The 27,813-nt window shown below is 43.9% G+C and overlaps 1 protein-coding gene across 3 annotated transcripts in view; it reads left to right on the top strand.

The window, feature by feature from the left end:
* Positions 1–27,813, top strand: part of PLD1 (phospholipase D1) — a 262,771-nt gene that overhangs the window by 201,304 nt on the left and 33,654 nt on the right. For 2 of the 3 annotated variants that reach the window (XM_088452406.1, XM_088452405.1), the window contains 5 exons: positions 882–1,001; positions 9,217–9,345; positions 14,067–14,185; positions 14,287–14,400; positions 27,407–27,517. In XM_088452406.1, the coding sequence (XP_088308532.1) occupies positions 882–1,001; positions 9,217–9,345; positions 14,067–14,185; positions 14,287–14,400; positions 27,407–27,517 (593 nt within the window). The remainder of the gene's footprint in view (positions 1–881; positions 1,002–9,216; positions 9,346–14,066; positions 14,186–14,286; positions 14,401–27,406; positions 27,518–27,813) is intronic. The other variant, XM_088452407.1, reaches the window with a different exon arrangement.

Below are 27,813 nucleotides of genomic sequence, written 5' to 3'. Positions count from 1 at the left end.
TCACAATCACTATAAGTGACACACCTGCAACACTCCCATAACACACCAATGAGATGGACCATCTCTGTGCATCCACTTCCCAGTCACCTCCCAGGAACACCAAATACATTTTCAAGACAATTCAACTGCGACGCTGTGTACACGCCATCTTAGACTTAGACTCATGTGCAGAAGAATAAATCGCTTAACTGCATCCGACATCAGCATTGTATCCGACTCAGGGATCTATTTACTAAGCCTTGGATGGAGATAAAGTGGACAACGATAAAGTACCAGTCAACCAGCTCCTAACTGTCATTTTTCAAACACAGCCTGTGACATAGCAGTTAGGAGCTGATTGGCTGGTACTTTATCCCTGTTCACTTTATCTTCATCCAAGGCTTAGTAAATAGACCCCTCAGGTCCTAAATGGGCTTCAATATCCACATTTTGAAATTATCTTATTAAACATATACATGATGTATTTTATCTGTACTCTAATGAGTGTCTCCTTTCCAATGAGTGAGGTGGGGATACTCCTATTCGCTGTACGGAGGCCCCAAACGTTCAGATTCATTCTTATGCACCTTGAAGTCAGAACTTTTGCCCTACTACTGGTGGTAGGTAATACAGGTGGAGTAAACATAGTGATGTCATGCTGATTTGCTGCCAACCATTGCGTCCCCAGATAACTGTAATCAGTGGTGAAACAGACCAAGCATCTTTCATATAATACACCTATAATCACACCATTCAGACTCCTGTACAGGGTCGTTGTCCCACTTGCACCAGTTGTGATTTGGTGCCTACACCTCCCTGTGAGTGTGCAGAAAATGTTTTCAGTCTACAAAGAGCCCATTGTTTGTGGTTACAGTATAAAAAGAGCCTCTCCCTTTCTGCAGGCATTACCTCAGAGTATACTTACAGTAGTCAGCAGAAATTATTCCATAATTGTAAACCACATCGGAGGTTGTTTCATTCCTTGAGTGATTCTGCGCAAAAGTTCACTCATTTTCAGACTGGTGAGTGAGCTTTATTACGTAGCATGGTGGTGTGTGGGTGCACGTTACTAATATCCTGGACTGCTTTTTGGTGAGTCTTATTTTATGTTTTTTTCTGCTTATCACAGAAATTTGAATTTTGAAATTGCTCCAGTACAACAGATCACACACTACATTCCCTTTGTAACTATGGGCTCCATCCAGTCACCATTTGTTTAGGCAGTGTTATGTAAACTTGTATTTACTGCACATTTTTGTTAATGAATCATCTACTTAACCTAGATATACAGGCCTACATTTATAGAGAAGGTGTTATGTACTACATAGCAATCTGCCTACATACTGTATGCTATACATATAGCGGCTGAACATGAACATCAGCCGCAATGTGTATCGTAATTTACTCTCCACTGCTGACTGCCCCCTGGCAGGTGCCATCACCCTCACTGTAATTGCTGGTGGGTATTTCATGCACATGCAGATACCTATAACTAAACCTTGTAACACAATTATCACTGTTACCCTCATTGTCTTGAGTGCTGCTGTCTTTGCAAGACAACAGTGCTCTATGCAAAACCAGCGGAACATCTACAGTCATACAGTATTCATGGCGCTCACCATCACATACATGGCACTCAGCATAATGTACATGGCGCTCACCATCACATACATGGCACTCACCATCACATACATGGCACTCACCATCACGTACATGGCACTCAGCATCACTTACATGGCACTCACCATCACATACATGGCACTCAGCATCACATACATGGCACTCAGCATAATGTACATGGCGCTCACCATCACATACATGGCACTCACCATCACGTACATGGCACTCACCATCACGTACATGGCACTCACCATCACTTACATGGCGCTCACCATCACGTACATGGCGCTCACCATCACGTATATGGCGCTCACCATCACGTACATGGCACTCAGCATCACATACATGGCACTCAGCATCACATACATGGCACTCACCATCACATACATGGCACTCACCATCACGTACATGGCACTCAGCATCACTTACATGGCACTCACCATCACATACATGGCACTCAGCATCACATACATGGCACTCAGCATAATGTACATGGCGCTCACCATCACATACATGGCACTCACCATCACGTACATGGCACTCACCATCACGTACATGGCACTCACCATCACTTACATGGCGCTCACCATCACGTACATGGCGCTCACCATCACGTACATGGCGCTCACCATCACGTACATGGCACTCAGCATCACATACATGGCACTCAGCATCACATACATGGCACTCACCATCACATACATGGCACTCAGCATAATGTACATGGCGCTCACCATCACATACATGGCACTCAGCATCACATACATGGCACTCACCATCACATACATGGCACTCAGCATCACATATCTGGCACTCAGCATCACATACATGGCACTCAGCATCACGTACATGGCGCTCACCATCACGTACATGGCACTCACCATCACATACGTGGCACTCAGCATCATATACATGGCACTCACCATCACATACATGGCACTCAGCATAACGTACATGGCGCTCACCATCACATACATGGCACTCAGTATCACATACATGGCACTCACCATCACATACATGGAACTCAACATCACATACATGGCACTCACCATCACATACATGGCACTCAGCATAACGTACATGGCGCTCACCATCACATACATGGCACTCAGCATCACATACATGGCGCTCACCATCACATACATGGCACTCACCATCACATACATGGCACTCAGCATAACGTACATGGCGCTCACCATCACATACATGGCACTCAGAATCACATACATGGCACTCACCATCACATACATGGCGCTCATCATCACGTACATGGCACTCAGCATCACATACATGGCACTCACCATCACATACATGGCACTCAGCATAACGTACATGGCGCTCACCATCACATACATGGCACTCAGCATCACATACATGGCGCTCACCATCACATACATGGCACTCAGCATAATGTACATGGCGCTCACCATCACATACATGGCACTCAGCATCACATACATGGCACTCACCATCACATACATGGCACTCAGCATAATGTACATGGCGCTCACCATCACATACATGGCACTCACCATCACGTACATGGCACTCACCATCACATACATGGCACTCAGCATCACTTACATGGTACTCACCATCACATACATAGCACTCACCATCACGTACATGGCGCTCACCATCACGTACATGGCACTCAGCATCACATACATGGCACTCAGCATCACATACATGGCGCTCACCATCACATACATGGCACTCAGCATAACGTACATGGCGCTCACCATCACATACATGGCACTCAGCATCACATACATGGCGCTCACCATCACATACATGGCACTCAGCATCACATATCTGGCACTCACCATCACATACATGGCACTCAGCATAACGTACATGGCGCTCACCATCACGTACATGGCACTCAGCATCACATACGTGGAACTCAGCATCATATACATGGCACTCACCATCACATATATGGCACTCAGCATAACGTACATGGCGCTCACCATCACATACATGGCACTCAGAATCACATACATTGCACTCACCATCACATACATGGCGCTCACCATCACGTACATGGCACTCAGTATCACATACATGGCACTCACCATCACATACATGGCACTCAGCATAACGTACATGGCACTCACCATCACATACATGGCACTCAGCATAACGTACATGGCGCTCACCATCACATACATGGCACTCAGCATCACATACATGGCGCTCACCATCACATACATGGCACTCAGCATAATGTACATGGCGCTCACCATCACATACATGGCACTCAGCATCACATACATGGCACTCACCATCACATACATGGCACTCAGCATAATGTACATGGCGCTCACCATCACATACATGGCACTCACCATCACGTACATGGCATTCACCGTCACATACATGGCACTCAGCATCACTTACATGGTACTCACCATCACATACATGGCACTCACCATCACGTACATGGCGCTCACCATCACGTACATGGCGCTCACCATCACGTACATGGCGCTCACCATCACGTACATGGTGCTCAGCATCACGTACATGGCCTCCGCATCACATACATGGCACTCACCATCACATACATGGCACTCAGCATAACGTACATGGCGCTCACCATCACATACATGGCACTCAGAATCACATACATGGCACTCACCATCACATACATGGCGCTCACCATCACGTACATGGCACTCAGCATCACGTACATGGCACTCACCATCACATACATGGCACTCAGCATAACGTACATGGCGCTCACCATCACATACTTGGCACTCAGCATCACATACATGGCACTCACCATCACATACATGGCACTCAGCGTAACGTACATGGCGCTCACCATCACATACATGGCACTCAGCATCACATACATGGCGCTCACCATCACATACATGGCACTCAGCATCACATATCTGGCACTCACCATCACATACATGGCACTCAGCATAACGTACATGGCGCTCACCATCACATACTTGGCACTCAGCATCACATACATGGCACTCACCATCACATACATGGCACTCAGCATAACGTATCTGGCACTCAGCATCACATACATGGCACTCAGCATCACGTACATGGCGCTCACCATCACGTACATGGCACTCACCATCACATACGTGGCACTCAGCATCATATACATGGCACTCACCATCACATACATGGCACTCAGCATAACGTACATGGCGCTCACCATCACATACATGGCACTCAGTATCACATACATGGCACTCACCATCACATACATGGAACTCAACATCACATACATGGCACTCACCATCACATACATGGCACTCAGCATAACGTACATGGCGCTCACCATCACATACATGGCACTCAGCATCACATACATGGCGCTCACCATCACATACATGGCACTCACCATCACATACATGGCACTCAGCATAACGTACATGGCGCTCACCATCACATACATGGCACTCAGAATCACATACATGGCACTCACCATCACATACATGGCGCTCATCATCACGTACATGGCACTCAGCATCACATACATGGCACTCACCATCACATACATGGCACTCAGCATAACGTACATGGCGCTCACCATCACATACATGGCACTCAGCATCACATACATGGCGCTCACCATCACATACATGGCACTCAGCATAATGTACATGGCGCTCACCATCACATACATGGCACTCAGCATCACATACATGGCACTCACCATCACATACATGGCACTCAGCATAATGTACATGGCGCTCACCATCACATACATGGCACTCACCATCACGTACATGGCACTCACCATCACATACATGGCACTCAGCATCACTTACATGGTACTCACCATCACATACATAGCACTCACCATCACGTACATGGCGCTCACCATCACGTACATGGCACTCAGCATCACATACATGGCACTCAGCATCACATACATGGCGCTCACCATCACATACATGGCACTCAGCATAACGTACATGGCGCTCACCATCACATACATGGCACTCAGCATCACATACATGGCGCTCACCATCACATACATGGCACTCAGCATCACATATCTGGCACTCACCATCACATACATGGCACTCAGCATAACGTACATGGCGCTCACCATCACGTACATGGCACTCAGCATCACATACGTGGAACTCAGCATCATATACATGGCACTCACCATCACATATATGGCACTCAGCATAACGTACATGGCGCTCACCATCACATACATGGCACTCAGAATCACATACATTGCACTCACCATCACATACATGGCGCTCACCATCACGTACATGGCACTCAGCATCACATACATGGCACTCACCATCACATACATGGCACTCAGCATAACGTACATGGCACTCACCATCACATACATGGCACTCAGCATAACGTACATGGCGCTCACCATCACATACATGGCACTCAGCATCACATACATGGCGCTCACCATCACATACATGGCACTCAGCATAATGTACATGGCGCTCACCATCACATACATGGCACTCAGCATCACATACATGGCACTCACCATCACATACATGGCACTCAGCATAATGTACATGGCGCTCACCATCACATACATGGCACTCACCATCACGTACATGGCATTCACCGTCACATACATGGCACTCAGCATCACTTACATGGTACTCACCATCACATACATGGCACTCACCATCACGTACATGGCGCTCACCATCACGTACATGGCGCTCACCATCACGTACATGTCGCTCACCATCACGTACATGGTGCTCAGCATCACGTACATGGTGCTCAGCATCACATACATGGCACTCACCATCACATACATGGCACTCACCATCACATACATGGCACTCAGCATAACGTACATGGCGCTCACCATCACATACATGGCACTCAGAATCACATACATGGCACTCACCATCACATACATGGCGCTCACCATCACGTACATGGCACTCAGCATCACGTACATGGCACTCACCATCACATACATGGCACTCAGCATAACGTACATGGCGCTCACCATCACATACTTGGCACTCAGCATCACATACATGGCACTCACCATCACATACATGGCACTCAGCGTAACGTACATGGCGCTCACCATCACATACATGGCACTCAGCATCACATACATGGCGCTCACCATCACATACATGGCACTCAGCATCACATATCTGGCACTCACCATCACATACATGGCACTCAGCATAACGTACATGGCGCTCACCATCACATACTTGGCACTCAGCATCACATACATGGCACTCACCATCACATACATGGCACTCAGCATAACGTACATGGCGCTCACCATCACATACATGGCACTCAGCATCACATACATGGCGCTCACCATCACATACATGGCACTCAGCATAACGTACATGGCGCTCACCATCACATACATGGCACTCAGCATCACATACATGGCACTCACCATCACATACATGGCACTCAGCATAACGTACATGGCGCTCACCATCACATACTTGGCACTCAGCATCACATACATGGCACTCACCATCACATACATGGCACTCAGCATAACGTACATGGCGCTCACCATCACGTACATGGCACTCAGCATCACATACGTGGAACTCAGCATCATATACATGGCACTCACCATCACATACATGGCACTCAGCATAACGTACATGGCGCTCACCATCACATACATGGCACTCAGAATCACATACATGGCACTCACCATCACATACATGGCGCTCACCATCACGTACATGGCACTCAGCATCACATACATGGCACTCACCATCACATACATGGCACTCAGCATAACGTACATGGCGCTCACCATCACATACTTGGCACTCAGCATCACATACATGGCACTCACCATCACATACATGGCACTCAGCATAACGTACATGGCGCTCACCATCACATACATGGCACTCAGCATCACATACATGGCGCTCACCATCACATACATGGCACTCAGCATAACGTACATGGCGCTCACCATCACATACATGGCACTCAGCATCACATACATGGCACTCAGCATCACATACATGGCACTCACCATCACATACATGGCACTCAGCATAACGTACATGGCGCTCACCATCACATACTTGGCACTCAGCATCACATACATGGCACTCACCATCACATACATGGCACTCAGCATAACGTACATGGCGCTCACCATCACATACATGGCACTCACCATCACATACATGGCGCTCACCATCACATACATGGCACTCACCATCACATACATGGCACTCAGCATAACGTACATGGTGCTCACCATCACATACATGGCACTCAGCATCACATACATGGCACTCACCATCACATACATGGCACTCAGCATAACGTACATGGCGCTCACCATCACATACATGGCACTCAGCATAACGTACATGGCGCTCACCATCACATACATGGCACTCAGCATCACATACATGGCACTCAGCATCACATACATGGCACTCACCATCACATACATGGCACTCAGCATAACGTACATGGCGCTCACCATCACATACTTGGCACTCAGCATCACATACATGGCACTCACCATCACATACATGGCACTCAGCATAACGTACATGGTGCTCACCATCACATACATGGCACTCAGCATCACATACATGGCACTCACCATCACATACATGGCACTCAGCATAACGTACATGGCGCTCACCATCACATACATGGCGCTCATTCTGACAGGAGACATTTTATATGAAAAAAAAACACAATTTCCATGCGCATGAAAGGCCAAAACGTCACATCAGTCATTTGCCCCCTACAACAGAGGTGGGTAGCCCCCATCATTGCAGGCAGTGGGACATGTTTAATGGCAGGCTGGAGTCTGCCCAGATTTGCACTGGGGGGTATAAGTATTCTGGAATAATAATAAAAATCTGTTTCAGGGTCAGACAGGCTATACAGTACAGACCTTTTAAGTAGATGTCCACCAGTCATACTTTATATAACATTCCATACCCGCATATGATAAGCACTATAGTTGTAGGTGGCATGGCTGCCTGGAACCCTGCGTTTCCTAAGCCGTGTGATAAAAATAAAACTTCAGAGTTGGAAAAGAAATGAGAAGAAACACTATTGTTTTATAACTGTTCATTGTATAGAAGTGACACAATATATCGTCTTGAACACTTTCCCAGATAGTTTGTCAGTGAGGCTAAATCTCATATGCCCTGCAGTGTTTACTTTGGTATAAATATTGTGGGTAATCTTAATGCCGAGTCTAAAGCCTGTGCTAATTGTGCTAGTGGTGGCTCTTGTTGAACATCTTGTAACTCAACACAGATTTCATGTAAGTGCTTTTCATGCGTGCGGCTTTACTATATTGGTGTTGGCATATGATCTTCAGCTTATTACTGAACAATTTATCTCATGCAGTTAAATTGTGAACTGCTGCTGTTTACTTGTTTGCAAGTCTAACCTCATTGTTATTTATATAAACCTTAACATTAAGTTTCAAACATGGACGGAGAACTAAATTTTACTTTTTCATTAAAGGTCACTGTGATCCGAGAAGTATATTTATCATTAGCTTGACAAAACAATAAAAAATAATTTGACAAACCTTATCACATTATGCACAGTGCTGATCATACTGTATATTTGTGCTGTTTGCAGACAGGGGATCTGTCCGTAGTTTACAGACAGGTGTGGGAGAACTTCTTGGGGAAACCCGATTCTGGCATGGAAAAGACTATTGTAACTTTGTATTCAAAGACTGGGTACAGCTGGATAAGCCCTTTGATGGTAAGTTACTGCGCCGTGTATGATTACCTTGCTAGATTACAGTTTTGTTACGGTACAAAGTCCCAGGTTCATAATGTTATTATCAAAGTGTATTGCACCTTGTTAGCCAGTGATAGAAGCAGGGAAACGTGGAGCTGAAGAGATGCTGTAACTAATCCAAATGAGCTGGAATGCTTGCCATACTACCTAGTTCTTTATTATTATTATCCTTTATTTATATGGTGCCACAAGGGTTCCACAGCGCCTCTCATAGTACATAAACAAAGGAGCTGGAATGCTTGCCATACTACCTAATTCTTTATTATTATTATTATTATCCTTTATTTATATGGTGCCACAAGGGTTCCACAGCGCCTCACATAGTACATAAACAAAGGAGCTGGAATGCTTGCCATACTACCTAGTTCTTTATTATTATTATTATCCTTTATTTATATGGTGCCACAAGGGTTCCACAGCGCCTCTCATAGTACATAAACAAAGGAGCTGGAATGCTTGCCATACTACCTAATTCTTTATTATTATCCTTTATTTATATGGTGCCACAAGGGTTCCACAGCGCCTCTCATAGTACATAAACAAAGGAGCTGGAATGCTTGCCATACTACCTAGTTCTTTATTATTATTATTATTATCCTTTATTTATATGGTGCCACAAGGGTTCCACAGCGCCTCTCATAGTACATAAACAAAGGAGCTGGAATGCTTGCCATACTACCTAATTCTTTATTATTATTATTATTATTATCCTTTATTTATATGGTGCCACAAGGGTTCCACAGCGCCTCTCATAGTACATAAACAAAGGAGCTGGAATGCTTGCCATACTACCTAGTTCTTTATTATTATTATTATCCTTTATTTATATGGTGCCACAAGGGTTCCACAGCGCCTCACATAGTACATAAACAAATGAGCAAACAGCGACTTACAGTACAAAACAATGCAGGACACCACAATACACCACATATTTAAACACACAAGTTCAAAGTAATTACATTGTGTTATTTTTGATACATGTGTGATGTCACCTATTTTACTAACACGGATGCATAGATATTGATCAGCAGATCTGTCAAGTTGTTGATATGTGAGCAGGAGATTCAAGTCCTGATCCAGCTCATATATTGATGGGAAGTGAGGACTATTTGATGATAGTGGAGTCTTAGTCTTATAAAGAGTTAATTGGGCTTTGATCAGATGTTGAGGAGTCTATTTATAAAGATAACACAACACTGTGTCTGTAATAAAGACAATAATTTTGTGATATTTTATTCCAGCTGCCTCCTGTTTCCTATTCTGAAGTTCCCATTAGCACAGTGACCCATGGGTCATAAATGATGTGGTCACTGCTGCACAATCTGTGTAATAGAGTCACTGTTTGCCCTTTTCCCCCCATACAATCCTGCATACATAGGAGATGTATGCTAATCACACAGCCAATATGTCTGTGTATGCAGCGGCTGTGTGATAATATGGTAATTCCACAGGAACAGTGTTGTCACTAGGGGGGTGCAGATTGCACCCGGTGTCACCCTCCGAGGTGGTGAACCAAAATGCCAGCTCCTCCTTCTCAGTGATCAGGAGCCAGGCTCCCAGTCACAGAGGAGGAGTCGGCGGTGCGAGGGGGGGAGCCCTAAATCTCCGAGGGTGTCTATTTGCTGCACTGGGTGTCACTAACCCCAGTGACACCACTGCACAGCAGAGCCGTAACTAGACTTTTTGGTGCCCTGTGCCAGAAAGAGCATTACCCCCCCCACCCCCTATTTTTCAAATAGGGACATAAGAAACGCAGCTGAAAAAGGGCCATGGACTCATGGGGAAGAGATAGGGGAGGAGGCCAGGAGATGCTGGGGATAAAAGAAGAGGAAGCTACAAGTGAGAATGATACTAATTAGGAAAATGGACAGGCCCAAACAGCGCCCCCTGCCCTGCGGTGCCCTGTGCCATGGCACTGGTCGCACTACCCTAGCTACGGCCCTGGCTGCACAAGAGGTGTCTTGTGTGAATAGCGTCCTCCTGGCGGCTTCTCTGATCCTCTGCTGATTACGAAGGTGCAACATTGGATCATGTGTGTGATCATTGTCATCTGAGTAACCCTCTGGTTACTAAGTATAAATGAGGAATACAAGCCAGTGAAGCTGTGTCCTAGGATGCAGCCACTGGCTACAGCACGCCCATAAAATGGGGGTTATAGAATGTGTGTATATGTATCGCCATGGGTCATTACAAAAGCAATCTGTTATGTAGTGGCTAAATAATGGGTTTAATTGTGGGGTGAAAAGTATTTTTTTATGCAATTTAATAATTTTCACTATTACAGTGGTAATGAGATCCACAAAATGATTGTGCAAAAGCAGCATGTTATAATGTTATACAAGCACAAAGGCTTTCACAATGTATGTTTTATCCCATTCTATCATTAACAATACTTATTTATATAGTTTCAGCAAACAATATAGCACTTTACATTTGGGAACCGACACAGTAATTAAACAAGACTGGTTATTAACAGAAAAGGGGTAAGAGGACAGCACCCGCCAGCTTACAAGCTATAGAAAACAGGAGTTAGGTATATATTGCATATTGGCCAACCAGATTGCAGTGACGTGATTGGAGAGCCTGTATGATACAGTTACACAGCGCTGCTGGTTTGGGCTCAGAGGGATGATAATAAAAACATAATAAATGTTAGTTTTGAGAGAACTGTGTACAGGGGTGGTGTTTGCATAAAAGAGTTGTGGAGGTTAAGAAGGAGGTTTGGGAATTACAGAAAATTTCCTGAAAGTTCGAGTTTCCAGGGAAATGCTTGAAGCTTTGGGGCCGGGAGTCTTGTTCCACAGAGTTGTCCACTTTAAGGCCCGTATTCAATTTGAGGCGAAAAGTCCAGACTTTCCGCCTGCTGGACTTTTCACCTCCTTCGCCTGTTTTCCTGGCGGAAAAGTATCGCGCGCGTGCCCGATATTCCCCGTATTCAATTTCAAAGGACACAAAAACGGGACCCGGTGAAACTTGGAGCAGCGAAAAAAAAACAGGAATTTTCTGGAAATCATCCTTGGACCCCCCTAAAGATGTCCAGACATGGGGGATCACTATGGGTACCCCCGTTTTTGCATGCTGAATGGAAGTCAGGTTTTGAAATACCCGCGGCAGGTGCAGAAATGCGGCTTTGAAGAAGGTGATGCAGAAGAGCATTTAGCAATTTTTTGGGGAAAAAATAACTATGCCCATCAAATTTGGGGTACATGAAAATGGGTGCAAGCATATTTTTAAGTCCCTAAAATGATTTTTTTAAATTCTTCAAAAATGCACCTGCCGCTACTCCCCGCAATGAAGAAAACACCTGCCGCATACTTGGGAACCCTTCTGTATTTATTTTAGCTATTTTAGCAGTGTGTTCCCTAATTATTTTTTTTTTAACCCCAAAATTTGTAAAAAAAAATTGGGATGTCCCGATTTTTTTTTTTTACTTTTTTTGACATACATTATTTTTAGGGGTCATTCCCAGGGGTGTAGGCTATTTTCTTTAAGCCTGCATCCCTAAACCCCAATTCTGCACTTTTTTTCGCCAGCTAAAGGCTGGAGAATACTTTTACAAAGACTTTTCATATCGGGGATAATGACAATAGACGAAAATGAGATAACAGGTTTTCGCCTGAAATTGAATACGGGCCTTAATCTGAATGCTCAAAGTAAATAATATAAACAGTGCTTGACTGGTGGAAATGGAGCAGCCTCTTAGCTATTATGTATATTTCTGAATTTTTGTTAATCATTGTATATAAACACATTTAAGCATACATAAGCATGTCCACAGCATGTGATAAGAGATTGGATGTTACCATATTAAGTTCTGTGTGGTCAGGTCAGATTGCTGTGATCCGAGCAGGGAATTCAAGATGCATTGGGCTATGTATACTGGGCTAGGGCTAAAGGCCAGATTACATTATTTTACATTTTGTAGGAACAAACATGTTTAACATTATATAAGGATAAACATATCATATTGATGACTGGTAGTAAGGGCATTTTATGAAGCATGCTTTTGGTATCTGTATGGCTTATATAATCTAATACTCATCATTATGATGTTATATTATAATATCTATGTGTGGAACTGAATGCATGTGCCTTTAAAAATAATGATACTTTGGGGTATATTTACTAAAATGCAGGTTTTTAGAAGTGGAGATGTTTCCCATAGCAACCAATCAGATTCTATGTAACATTCACCCAGCACCTTCTAGTGGATAACAGCTAGAATCTGATTGGTTGCTATAGGCAACATCTCCACTTCTAAAAACCCACACTTTGTATCTTTCCCACTGGTATCTGTATTTTGTCACTATATGATAGTTGTTATTAAATCATTTAAAAAAAAGTTAATGATCCTTAATTGCATGGCCCAATTAACATTTCCTATACACAATTTAAAATTTAAATCCAGCGTTCTATTTACATGGGATCCAGTGATCCACCCGATTTGGGCCCAAATGTATAGCCTGTGATTTGCAGGCAGTTTCGACCTTACTTAAAAAAGTAAAAAACGATTTCCGCTTTAAATCTCGAGGCTGCATGGCCGAAATTTGTCCACTTCCCACAACTCACAGTCTATTACATCTGGGCCACGGTGTCTGCTGTGGTAGAAGAAGCTGTCCAGTCTGTCCTGTTCTCTATTCTGTATACAAGTACTGTATGTCAGCATTCACCTCTCTGTTTAGACTTCATTGACAGATACCAAACCCCTAGGATGCCCTGGCATGACATTTCTTCTGTAGTACACGGAAGAGCAGCACGCGATGTTGCACGGCATTTTATTCAACGCTGGAACTTCACAAAGGTGTGTGTTTCATTGGTGTTCTAGTGTACAAAGTCTGCTCTATATCTTCTGCTATTAGATTGTATGCCTTATTACTTAAGTTATTTGATCTTCTGTCTTAGATCATGAAGCCTAAGTACCGTTCCCTTTCCTATCCGTTCCTGCTGCCAAAGTCTCACAAGACAGCCAAGGAGTTACCCTACCAGGTTCCTGGGTCAGTGCATGCCAGCGCACAGGTAGGTGTGGTGTCAGGCAGACTATCCTTTTCCAAACTTCACACACTGACATGAAAACTGCAGAAAGTCATCAGTGCTTATTGCAAAGGAGATTAAACGCATTATTGCATTTCTGCCTGTCCTTTCCTGGTTCATTTACTACGTGATAATTACATGTAACCATAAGCTTTACACAGAGGAGGAACTATGAAGATATAGACCCAGTGTTTCACATTGTAAGAGAGTTGCGGGAAATTGTGATACATCCTCTTGAATCATCATTTGTGCACATAGTTTCCAGTGTGTTTAAGGTGTGGTAGTGCCTGGACTGCAGTAACTGGAAATGGCAGATGGATCACTAACATGAAAACCTTATTGATCTAAAGCTCCTTTTGAAATATGGTATTCTTTCTTTACATTGCATCCGGAAAGTATTCACAGCGCTTCACTTTTTCCACATTTTGTTATGTTACAGCCTTATTCCAAAATGGAATAAATTCATTTTTGTCCTCAAAATTCTACACACAATACCCCATAATGACAATGTGTAAAAAGTTTTTTTGAGATTTTGCTAATTTAATAAAAAAAAAAAACTTAAGAAATCACATGTACATAAGTATTCACGGCCTTTGCTCAATACTTTGTTGATGCAACTTTGGCAGCAATTACAGCCTCAAGTCTTTTTGAATATGATGCCACAAGCTTGGCACAACTATCTTTGGCCAGTTTCACCCATTCCTCTTTGCAGCACGTCTCAAGCTCCATCAGGCTGGATGGGAAGCGTTGGTGCACAGCCATTTTCAGATCTCTCCAGAGATGTTCAATCGGATTCAAGTCTGGGCTCTGGCTGGGCCACTCAAGGACATTCACAGAGTTGTCCTGAAGCCACTCCTTTGATATCTTGGCTGTGTGCTTAGGGTCGTTGTACTGCTGTAAGATGAACCGTCGCCCCAGTCTGAGGTCAAGAGCGCTCTGGAGCAGGTTTTCATCCAGGATGTCTCTGTATATTGCTGCATTCATCTTTCCCTCTATACTGACTAGTCTTCCAGTTCCTGCCACTGAAAAATTTCCCCGCAGCATGATGCTGCCACCACCATGCTTCACTGTAGGGGTGGTATTGGCCTGGTGATGAGCGGTGCCTGGTTTCCTACAAACATAACGCCTGGCATTCACGCCAAAGAGTTCAATCTTTGTCTCATCAGACTAGAGAATTTTGTTTCTCATGGTCTGAGAGTTCTTCAGATGGATTTGGCAAACTCCAGGAGGGCGGCCATGTGCTTTTTACTAAGGAGTGGCTTCCGTCTGGCCACTCTACCATACAGGCCTGATTGGTGGATTGCTGCAGAGATGGTTGTCCTTCTGGAAGGTTCTCCTCTTTCCACAGAGGAATGCTGTATCTCTGACAGAGTGACCATCAGGTTCTTGGTCACGTCCCTGACTAGGGCCCTTCTCCCACGATCGCTCAGTTTAGACGGCCGGCCAACTCTAGGAAGAGTCCTGGTGGTTCCGAACTTCTTCCATTTACGGATGATGGAGGCCACTGTGCTAATTGGGACCTTCAAAGCAGCAGATATTTTTCTGTACCCTTACCCAGATTTGTGCCTCGAGACAATCCTGTCTCAGAGGTCTACAGATAATTCCTTGGACTTCATGCTTGGTTTCTGCTCTGACATGCACTGTCAAGTGTGGGACCTTATATAGACAGGTGTATGCCATTCAAAATTATGACCAAACAACTGAATTTACCACAGGCAGACTCCAATTAAGCTGTAGGAACATCTCAAGGATGATCAGTGGAAACAGGATGCACCTGAGCTCAATTTTGAGCTCCATGGCAAAGGCTGTGAGTACTTATGTACATGTGATTTCTTAGTTTTTTATTTTAATTAAATTAGCAAAAATCTCAAAAAAACTTTTTACACTTTGTCATTATGGGGTATTGTGTGTAGAATTTTGAGGACAAGAATTAATTTATTCCATTTTGGAATAAGGCTGTAACATAACAAAATATGGAAAAAGTGAAGCGCTGTGAATACTTTCCGGATGAACTGTATAACAGCGCAGCATCATACCCTGTGTTTCCTGTAAATGAAAGGCTAATAAGAGTTAATTCTTACTCTAATGGCACCTTCACCCTAAAGAGTTGCTTTGACAATTTGCAGTTTAATTTGGATTGTATTTTTAATGCTTTCAGGTCCAGGTTGCCCAGTGTAGGAAAAGCAGTGGTCAGGTCCTGTAGGGATAGTACAGGACAGATGCATTGTAGACATAAGAGCCAACTTTTAAAAATGTTTGTGTGATTACCCCACATCTCCTACCATATGACTTAAATATCCCATGCATAGATTTGGGTTGTGTTTGCTGAAGCACTCTCAGCCCCCTTAGAGCTGGCTCCTATGATTGTACACTTAACCCCTTTACACAAACTGATGTTTTCTGGTGTAATAACTCATGCTGACATTTGTATACATCCTAATAGATTGTAGCATGTGTGGTGAATGCTGGGCTGTGCATTGGTTATAATGGTCCTGCATTGCACTATTCAGTACCTGTTTGATATGATTAGCCCATAACTGCTGATGAGACCAGCTGATGCTCACTCACAAATTTGTCAGCAGCCTTATACAAGTACAGACACTGCTCAGTCATTATGGCATGTCCGTAGTCCCTTCTTTCCCGAACCCCTTTCTACAGCTACCAGGGTCTATATTCCTATAATTCCATCCACTTGGCCACACGTAACCCCCCCTTTCCTGCCCCCCACTCCTGCATCTGGACCTGCCGGAGATTTTGGCTGGCATGACTGGGTGTGTGGGACAAGAAGGACAAACATATATTTGTTTCCATGAGGTTTAGGAAAATAACTTTGAAGCATGACACCTGTGACACATGAATGTACCATTGTTTTTCTCAGAACAAATGTACAAAATTCATTGTTTTCAAAATATATTCCACACATTATACAAAACAGTACTTTTAAATTCAAATTATGTACATGCTTACCCCAGCTATGCAAGTTGTGATCATGTTCCTCATAGCTTCATTTACTCAGAGCGGTACAGTGTAAATTTCCCATTACATTAGCCTGCAGCATTTACACAGTGCAGTAACACACAAATATACTCACTATAATAATACAAAGACACACACACAGTATAGTAACACACATACCCACTCACTATAATGGTACAAAGACAAACACATTGTACAGTAACACACAAACACACTCACTGTAATAGTACACAGACACACACAGAGTGCAGTAACACACAAATCAACTCACTATAATAGAACACAAACACACAGAGTGGAGTAACACCTGAAACCACTCACTATAACAGTACACAGACATACACAGAGTGCAGTAACACAGTAACACACTCGCTATATTAGTACACAGACATACACAGAGTGCAGTAACACAGTAACACACTGACTATAATAGTACACAGACAGACAGAGTGCAGTAATACACAAACACAGTTACTATAATAATACACAGAGTGCAGTAACACATGAACCCACTCACTATAATAGTACACAGACATACACAGAGTGGAGTAACACCTGAAACCACTCACTATAATAGTACACAGAGTGCAGTAACACAGTAACACACTCACTATAATAGTACACAGACACACAGAGTGCAGTAACACAGTAACACACTCACTATATTAGTACACAGACATACACAGAGTGCAGTAACACACTGACTATAATAGTACACATACACACAGAGTGCAGTAATACACAAACACAGTTACTATAATAATACACAGAGTGCAGTAACACATGAACCCACTCACTATAATAGTACACAGACATACACAGAGTGGAGTAACACCTGAAACCACTCACTATAATAGTACACAGAGTGCAGTAACACAGTAACACACTCACTATAATAGTACACAGACACACAGAGTGCAGTAACACAGTAACACACTCACTATATTAGTACACAGACATACACAGAGTGCAGTAACACACTGACTATAATAGTACACATACACACAGAGTGCAGTAATACACAAACACAGTTACTATAATAATACACAGAGTGCAGTAACACATGAACCCACTCACTATATTAGTACGCAGACACACACAGAGTGCAGTAACACAGTAACACACTCACTATAATAGTACGCAGACACACTCAGAGGGCCTGATTCAGTAAGGATCGCTTTTGTGTTCGCAGCGGCAAATTTACACGGAACGCAGCTGCTAATGTATGCTAATCCCTGCCACATCTCAGCTGGTATAGAGACGCCCACTGCTGCTTTCTCACATCCGTACTACCTCGCACTCCTGCGTACACATCGGTACCATCGACGGACATCGGCCCGTCACGCACAATCTATGCCAGGTCAGACCAGCCGTAGAAAGTGCAAGTCTCGTCGCTTGCAGTGAGTACTCAAGCTGCGTATGCAATTGCAGTGGGTAATTTATGCACGCCCATGTAACAGCGTTTCAACGGACAGACACTTTTGCAATTCTCCGACCACTCCCCCAAATGCTCACAGTCTGTCAATCACTCTGCGATGGATTCTTCTGCGATTGCAGCGCACGCACAGTGTGGCTTATTCGCATGCGCAGTTGTTAACAATTGACTAATGTGCTTCCGTAATTGCAATTGCATATGCTGCTGAATCAGGCCCAGAGTGCAGTAACACACATGAGCCCACTCACTATATTAGAGAACACAGACACACACAGAGTGCAATAACACAAAACCCCACTCACTATAATAGCACACAGACACACAGTGCAGTAACACACTAACTTACTCCCTATTATAGTACAGAGTGCAGTAACACACATGAGCCCACTCACTATATTAGAGAACACAGACACACACAGAGTGCAATAACACAAAACCCCACTCACTATAATAGCACACAGACACACAGTGCAGTAACACACTAACTTACTCCCTATTATAGTACAGAGTGCAGTAACACACAGCACACAGACACACACAGAGCAGTCATTCACTTGTCCATGCCTTAATAGTAGGCATATACCTTCACACCCTGAACAGCCAATTCACAGTAAAGCAAATATTAATTTCTGCGGATCATGAGCGAGAGGCAGTTCTGGGCTGACACCCAGTGCAGGGAGATGTTTCCCAGTCATAGATCAGCGGGTGTCTCCTCCACGTAGAGAAGAATCGTCAGCAGAAAAACACTGTGCTTGGAGACAGATGGAGAGACCCGAGCAGATGGAAGGAGGAGACTTGCCTTGTATTCCTGTTTTATGCAGGATGTTGGAAAATATTATATTTAAATATTGTCCTCCCCTCTAACAGAGCTTGGGGAAAGCGTAATATTTTATGAACCGCACCAAAATAAAGTAATGTCTATAGAGTCAGTGCTGTGTTTATTACTATTGCTAGGCAGCAAGACTCATCACTGCCACTGTGACTTATCTTATTTCTGCTTCGCATACACTGGACTAGCTCCATCCACTCTCTCTCAGTCTATGAAGTAGTAAGGAACATAAGCCTGTCTGAGAATCATACCAAATAAGTAACGTTGCACTTCCTAGGTACAGCATAGTGATGCATAGAACTGAAATGGTCTATATAGGTGTATGCAATATATATTCTGGCTTTAATCTCACTGCTAAGATGATGATGTATTGTATTTTGTGATGACCCATTCATGAAAGTTTAGGCAGCCTTAGCTGGCCCCAGCGCCATGGTTCTTCCTAAGTTGTGCAGTGTAGAGAATTTTAATTTGGTTTGTTATTTTATTAATATGTATATAATCAAATGCTCATGTATTTTATTGTTAACTAGTTAGCAGCCCATCAAAATGACGGGACATTGTCGCACCCGTGAAATGTCCCGTCGGAGTTCTCAAACTGGTCACTTTTCGGTAATTTCAGCTCGGGGGCCTGTGAGTAGAATTGACAGCGCCAGAGGCTGTGTGCCCCCGAACATAGCAATAACTGAACTGCTCCATCAGGCGCCATCTAGTGTCCGCCGGCATGCAACACACCTGAATTCCCCCCATAGAGGTGAAGAGCAGCTTTAGCCTTTCATATAGTATACAGATAAATGAAATAGTAAATATTCTTTTTTGTGCATCTCATCATGTGACCATTTTTTCAGAATATGTCTATGCGTCAGAAATAAAGTATAACCCTATATCCATTGCGCAAACTCCTTTCTCAATTTTGACTTAAAATTCGGATGAGTTTTCTTATTTGGCTGCCAAATGTTTACTGATATCTAACAAGGTATTTTATTTCACATAAACACGTCTTGTCAGCACGGGTTGTACTTTAACTTCAAGGTACTATGAAGAGAGCATATATATTGCTATAAATATTCTTTTAGCTTCATCTTCATGTCAGTATTATGTGGATATAGTCCATGTTTACTCCTTGTCTAGCTTACTGTATGCATGCAATAATATGTGCACCCTTGTCACCTATCTTTCTTTCTTTCTTTCATAAAAGCAGGGCAGATCAGGGAGTAAAAGCAGTCTCAGAACAGTTGTTAAATATGACACAGAAGAAACTGTTACAGAATGTACAGAAAGGCTTTTTATATAAATATATTTCTTTATGACTTCATCAATTAAGACATATTGAAAAAGTTTTCACATGGTGTTAGTGTGCCTTTAGATGCATCATTGTGCTTGTAGTGCCTGGGGCTCCTACTTTGTGTAAGGCTTCTTCTTATGCACACTTACATGTATAAATTATCAAAACATTAGTAAATTACAAATGATCAAACTGCTGACACTGCTCAGTTTGCAGCCAGTGAAATGCACCTTAATGTACATTTGTATAGTTAGTAATATGTTTAGTTAGTAGAATTCTCTTAGAATGTTGACATGCAATACAGCAAGGCATGCTGACGTGTATTGTGGGTGAGGCACTGATAGTAATCCACAAGTATTCCACTTGTACCAGGACACTGCTGTCCCCAGATAGTAATCGGTCTACAACTGTATTACCTCAAATACAGTACATGTGCTGTAAATGCTCTGTTGTGCTATGTATACCACAAAGCTCCCCCTGCTGGCTAGTTGCATGTATTGTATCCTTTTCTCTGACAGTGTAATACAATGGATTTCTTTTTATCTGAAATGTCAGCTTTATGTCCCCATCAGTAGGTTGCCAGAAGGAAAAGCTTAATAGTAACTAAGCCATTAGTAGGTATTTGATTTTCTCCTGAACTTTCTGTATATATGGAAAATTATAGAAGACCATGGGCCTGATTCAGAGCCGTTCGCTATTTGCGGTCGTTCGTTCAAAAACAAGGGGTGGCTATTCAAATGATCCGTTCGCAAATTGCAGTCTGTTCACACCTCTAAGTCTGAACGAGCGAGCAAAACATACGCTCGTTTATTTGTTAAAAACGCCCCCTGGCCGCTCGCACCATACGTCATGTCCGCTATTTATTAGATTAATCGAGTACATCGACCAGCGTATGAACTGCTCGCTATTCTTGTGGTTGGTTTTTGCTACCACAATCTTGCGAGCAGTTCTGGCTATAAAATAACCCAGTGACGTGGTCAATGACGCTGCTGTATTAATTATGCACACCCATAAAACGCCCGTTTTGACCTTTAAGCACGCCTGCGTTCTGATCTCCACTCCCCGTTTTCAAGCACCTTCCCCTGTTACCACCCATATACGCCTCATTCTGTCACTCAAAATAGCAGGCATTCGCTATATTGCGAGCACATGAATTTCGGCCGCACTGACTGGTTCGCGCATGCGTATAACGATCCGTACGCATGCGCAGATGTGCGAACATCGCTCGGAACGAGCGTACTGCCGCTAGCGAGTGGCTCTGAATGAGGGCCCATGTTTTTATTTATTTATAGTCTGTGTAAAAGTTGTGACTGGCAGTATCGGGTTTTTTTTTAAACTGAAAGTTATGAATTTAGGGCCTGCGCAGGGAACAGTTCCTGTCCATGTGCGGATTCCCGCATGTACTGCTGAATCAGGCCCTTTGTTGTTTGTTTGTTTTATTCATAAGCAATAAGGTTACAGCTTTCAGGTGTTGTATACTTGCTGAAAATCACTAATACATAATTATTTCTAGAAATTCTGCATGCAGCCCTCCTTTATTATCTGCAATATGGCACTTCACTATTTTTAAGACTATTATACCTCTTTACACTAAATTCCTGGGTCTGACCCGGTATTTGGAACCCAGATCCAGATCCCCTTAAGACCACGGCGCTGATAGATATGCTGGCGCTTAGAGATGACATCATCTCCAAGAGCTGGAAAATCCAGAGCTCTCCCTCCTGTAAACGTGACCTGGTTCGGACGAGCCGGATTACCCGTTTACACTGCAGGGTTACACGGGTCGTTCTAGTGTTAAACCCTGCAAACTACCTGGGTTGGGTTGCTGGGTCACTCGACTAGGGAGTCCAACATTGGCCCCTTTTTACACCTAGTAGCAACCCGGTCTAACTTAGTAATAACCAGGGTTTTAGCTGTGGTGTAAAAGAGGTATTATTTTAATGCTAAGCACACAATCTGCAGCATCACAATGTGTGTTGCTAAAAATAAGCGTGATGCCAAATAATCCAATTATGAATTAGATAAAAAGAAGAATTACTGCGCTGACCCCTGTTATTACATGTGTTTATGTTGACCAGGTGGTACTAAAGTCACAGTAATAGTAACCAGCTCTTGTGCATATGATGTGTCACTGGAATAGTCGTATTTGATAATGATTGAATTCCAGTGACACATCATATGCACAAGAGCTGGTTACTATTACTGTGACTTTAGTACCACCTGGTCAACATAAACACATGTAATAACAGGGGTCAGCGCAGTAATTCTTCTTTTTGTCTATTGCACCAGAGGACTTAGGCACCTCTGACCTACCTGCAGCATACCCCGCTACAAACAACCCCTCCAGTGTGCAAGATTTTTTAGATTTGTATACAATTATGAATTAGACCATTATTGGAGATGTTAAAATGGTATGTGTTCGGCATCCCGGTGGTCTGGATGCTGACGCTTACCTTAACGGCGCCAGAATGCCGAAGCCGATCAGAATCCTAAAGCCGGCATCCCGACCCCCGGGATGCCGAAGGTAAGTAGCAGGTTTGGGGGAGGGTTAGGTTTAGGAGCTAGGCCTAGGGGGAGGGTTAGAGTTAGGCACTGAGGGGGGAGGGTTAGGTTTAGGGGTTAGGCCTAGGGGGAGGGATAGGCACTAAGGTGGGTGGTTTAGGGCACGGGGAGGGGGATGTTAGGTTTAGGCACTAGGGGAGGTTAGGTTCAGGCACCAGGCAGGGAGGGTTAGCATACCGACCACCAAGTGTCAGTATGTTAACCCTATCGGGATCCAGGCATCGGGATTCTGACCACCTGGATTCCGTCTGTCGGTATTACATAGCAATTACGTTAAAATATGTACCTTGAAGATGACCATATTGGAACTTCATCTTCCAGCCATCTCAACAGGCCGAAGAAATTCTGCACCAAGTGACTAGTTCCCTTCCTGTATTATACATCATACATGCCTTGGTCATACTGCACATACCCGGGTAGAAAATTGGCCTAATATTGGCTTCTGAAAGGCCCAAAATGAGCCACTTGTTACTGAATTATCTTATCAAAACTGATGGGATCATTTTAAAATCTAGTTATCTGATGATCAGTAAGTGGGTGATGGTGATAGCAGTAACATGACTTTAATGTGATCCAGCTGAACTAAAATTGATGCTGTAGATTGGCACCATCAGTTGGCAACATGGTCGGACATTAGTCATAAGTAATAACACTGTATTTCTATTTGCCTCACAAAATAATGCAATTTTTACACTTTTAAATATTAAGGAGACATTGGAGCTGATAATGTAGAGATGAACACGCCTACATGGCACTGACCACACCCACCTAGCACTGGCCACACCTCCACTTCTCACAATAAAGCCCATGGTCATTTTCAGCCACAATCCCATGTTGCCTTTAATCCAACCTTGGCTGAGCAGCCTGTGAGTGGTCAGTTTATGACTTTTACTCTACATCTTTCTGCTAAGATGCATCTAAGTGCCCAAATTATTCACATAACTTATTACCAGTGGCATAAGTACTGCAGTGTTACTAACGAATATGCCACTGGTATTCATCATTACTTTACCCCTCCAGCAACGATCGCCCTCCTCAGCGGCGTCTTCTATTCTGTTGCTGGCAGCCTATCCCTGCCAGCGACATGTTTCTGTGTACATGAAACATTCACCGGTCCAGTGCCTGGAAGGCTTCACTGAAACTGGAAAGGCTGCTGCTGGCTCCCCATTGCTGTAATGGGGACTGCACGTCGAGAGCGATGCAGTAACAGACAGTGGTAATTTTAGATTACTGTTGTTTGTTACATATTGAAAGCATGACATGACCCCTTTAGCGAGTGCTAAAGTGGTTATGTACCGCTAATAAATGGGGCCCTCAGTGTCTTCATTTTATAGACTAATGACCATTATTGAAAACACTTTTATATTGAGTCCACTAACTAGATAAATCTTTGTTCATCATTGTGCATTTTTTTCCTTATACCCATGTAATGTTAAATAATACTAGGTTAACATAGAACACTAGAACCTGTGATAAGAGTTACTGTTGCGACATGAAGAAGAACTTGAGTTTTTGCTGTTATCATGCACTAGAATCATGATTGTGAAATGCCTACAGAGATCTCTATCAGAAGTGCTATATCCAGCCCAGTGACTTTGCTGTGCTTCTTATCATTTTAAGTAAAAACATGATATCCTAAAGCATGAAGATTGCTCACACCATGATTCATTTCTGTAGAAAACACAATTAAGTAATTATCAGAGCATAGGGAGAGAGTTGGAGTCTGGGATGTGAGTATTCTGAGTTATTCTCAGTAACTTCATCCATTAAATGTCATTGTTAAACAATACCCTATCCCCATCCTCCGCTATTAGCAAGGTGCAGCTTCCATGCATGTGATCCCACAGCGCAGGTGACCTACTCCCCCCCCGTGCTCTGGCAGCACTGGGTCAGTATCTAGTGCAGGTAATGACTGAGCAGAGCTGAGACTTAAGGTGCCTACACACTAGACGACTCGCAAAAGGTGCAATGTTTTCAATGATTTCCCTTGAACTCCCACAGCAAGTCCCCTGCACTCCCAGACAAACGATATCTCGCATAAACTATCCAATCTGTTAAACAATCTGACCAACGACCTGAATCTTGTTAACGACATTGGCAGATCTTTTCTTGATGTAGGCAAGATCTGAAGATGCGATGTACGACCCGTGGGGAACGGCATCGTGATCGTGAGTGGACAATCACGATTTGGACATAGTTTATACGATTTGTCGTTCCAATTTGTCGAAATTGGGGATATCGTGCAAAATATTGTCTAGTGCATAGGCACCTTTAGGGGGGATGTACCAAAACTTCTAAAGAGTGGACCAGTGGAGAAGTTGCCCATAGCATCCAATCAGCTTCTACCTGTCATTTTATAGAATATACTTGATACAGAGCCGTAACTAGACTTTTTGGTGCCCTGTGCCAGAAAGAGCATTGGCGTCCCCCCTATTTTTTAAATCGGGAGATAACACACCCAAAAAAGGGCCATGGCCTCATGGGGAAGAGCCAGGGAAGAGATAGAGGAGGACAGGAGATGCTGGGGATAATAGAAGAGGAAGCTACAAGTGAGAATGATAATAAACAGAAAATTGACAGGCCCAAACAGTGCCCCCTGCCCTGCGGTGCCCTGTGCCATGACCCTGGTTGCACTACCCTAATTACGACCCTGACTTAATAAATAGTAGCTAGAAGCTGATTGGTCGCTGTAAGAAATTTCTCCACTTGCCCTTTTTTCCACTCTTCAGAAGCTTTGATGCATCTTCTCTTTAGTCCCACTGTATGAATCTGAGCTAGTCCTGATTACCCAGGGTGTTACAGGGCTGCGTTCAGGCACTGGTCCTGATTACCCAGGGTGTTACAGGGCTGCGTTCAGGCACTGGTCCTGATTACCCAGGGTGTTACAGGGCTGCGTTCAGGCACTGGTCCTGATTACCCAGGGTGTTACAGGGCTGCGTTCAGGCACTGGTCCTGCTTACCCAGGGTGTTACAGGGCTGCGTTCAGGCACTGGTCCAGATTACCCAGGGTGTTACAGGGCTGAGTTCAGGCACTGGTCCTGATTACCCAGGGTGTTACAGGGCTGCGTTCAGGCACTGTTCCTGATTACCCAGGGTGTTACAGGGCTGAGTTCAGGCACTGGTCCTGATTACCCAGGGTGTTACAGGGCTGAGTTCAGGCACTGGTCCTGATTACCCAGGGTGTTACAGGGCTACGTTCAGGCACTGGTCCTGCTTACCCAGGGTGTTACAGGGCTGAGTTCAGGCACTGGTCCTGATTACCCAGGGTGTTACAGGGCTGCGTTCAGGCACTGGTCCTGATTACCCAGGGTGTTACAGGGCTGCGTTCAGGCACTGGTTCTGATTACCCAGGGTGTTACAGGGCTGAGTTCAGGCACTGGTCCTGATTACCCAGGGTGTTACAGGGCTGAGTTCAGGCACTGGTCCTGATTACCCAGGGTGTTACAGGGCTGCGTTCAGGCACTGGTCCTGCTTACCCAGGGTGTTACAGGGATGAGTTCAGGCACTGGTCCTGATTACCCAGGGTGTTACAGGGCTGAGTTCAGGCACTGGTCCTGATTACCCACGCTGTTACAGGGCTGCGTTCAGGCACTGGTGTCAGGGAGTTGTAAGAAACACCAATGTTTGCTGGCATGTAAAACTCACATTTACTTGTATAGGGATGGGAGTGTTGTTATTTTAGATTGGGGATTTTTATTGACAAGCTGCTCATGGGAAACCAAATCATATTGTGATGTTTGGAGTAGATACTGTGTCACTTATGTACAACAGTGTATAGGCTAAACTTTTACCCTCTCATTATGTCATGCAGGACACACTTCTGATAACTAGTATGTTGCAGCTGTTTGGGATGTTTCCCTGTGTGAGTCTTTCTTCGTGCAGCTAATCCTTTGTTTCTCATTCCTAGGTGCTCCGTTCTGCAGCAGACTGGTCAGCAGGTATTAAGTACCATGAAGAGTCTATCCACAATGCCTATGTACACGTGATAGAAAACAGCAAGCACTACATCTACATTGAGGTAGGAGCAGTTTGCTTGCTGTGCTGCATTTCTTAACTGACATTTTATATTGATAGCGGAGCTAGCGTACAAGGGGGTGCCTACATTATCATTTCATCCCAGGTTTATGTGGAATAATACTGTCAGCACAGAGGAGGCCACAGACATGTATGATACCTACAGAAGCTTATGTCATTAGGAGTTAGTCAGAAATTCATAATTCACAAATGATTAGCTAGTAAATTATTTTGCTGTAGTAAGCAGCCCAGCACAGGGCGAGACTATTATATTTTATATATAGGTCCTCGGCTGTTCAC

The sequence above is a fragment of the Taudactylus pleione genome, unplaced genomic scaffold (genome assembly GCF_031769625.1).
Source record: "Taudactylus pleione unplaced genomic scaffold, aTauple2 ptg000037l, whole genome shotgun sequence".
NCBI lineage: Eukaryota > Metazoa > Chordata > Amphibia > Anura > Myobatrachidae > Taudactylus > Taudactylus pleione.
Note: the sequence above shows the minus strand (reverse complement) of the source record. Positions and strands in the feature narration are given on the sequence as shown.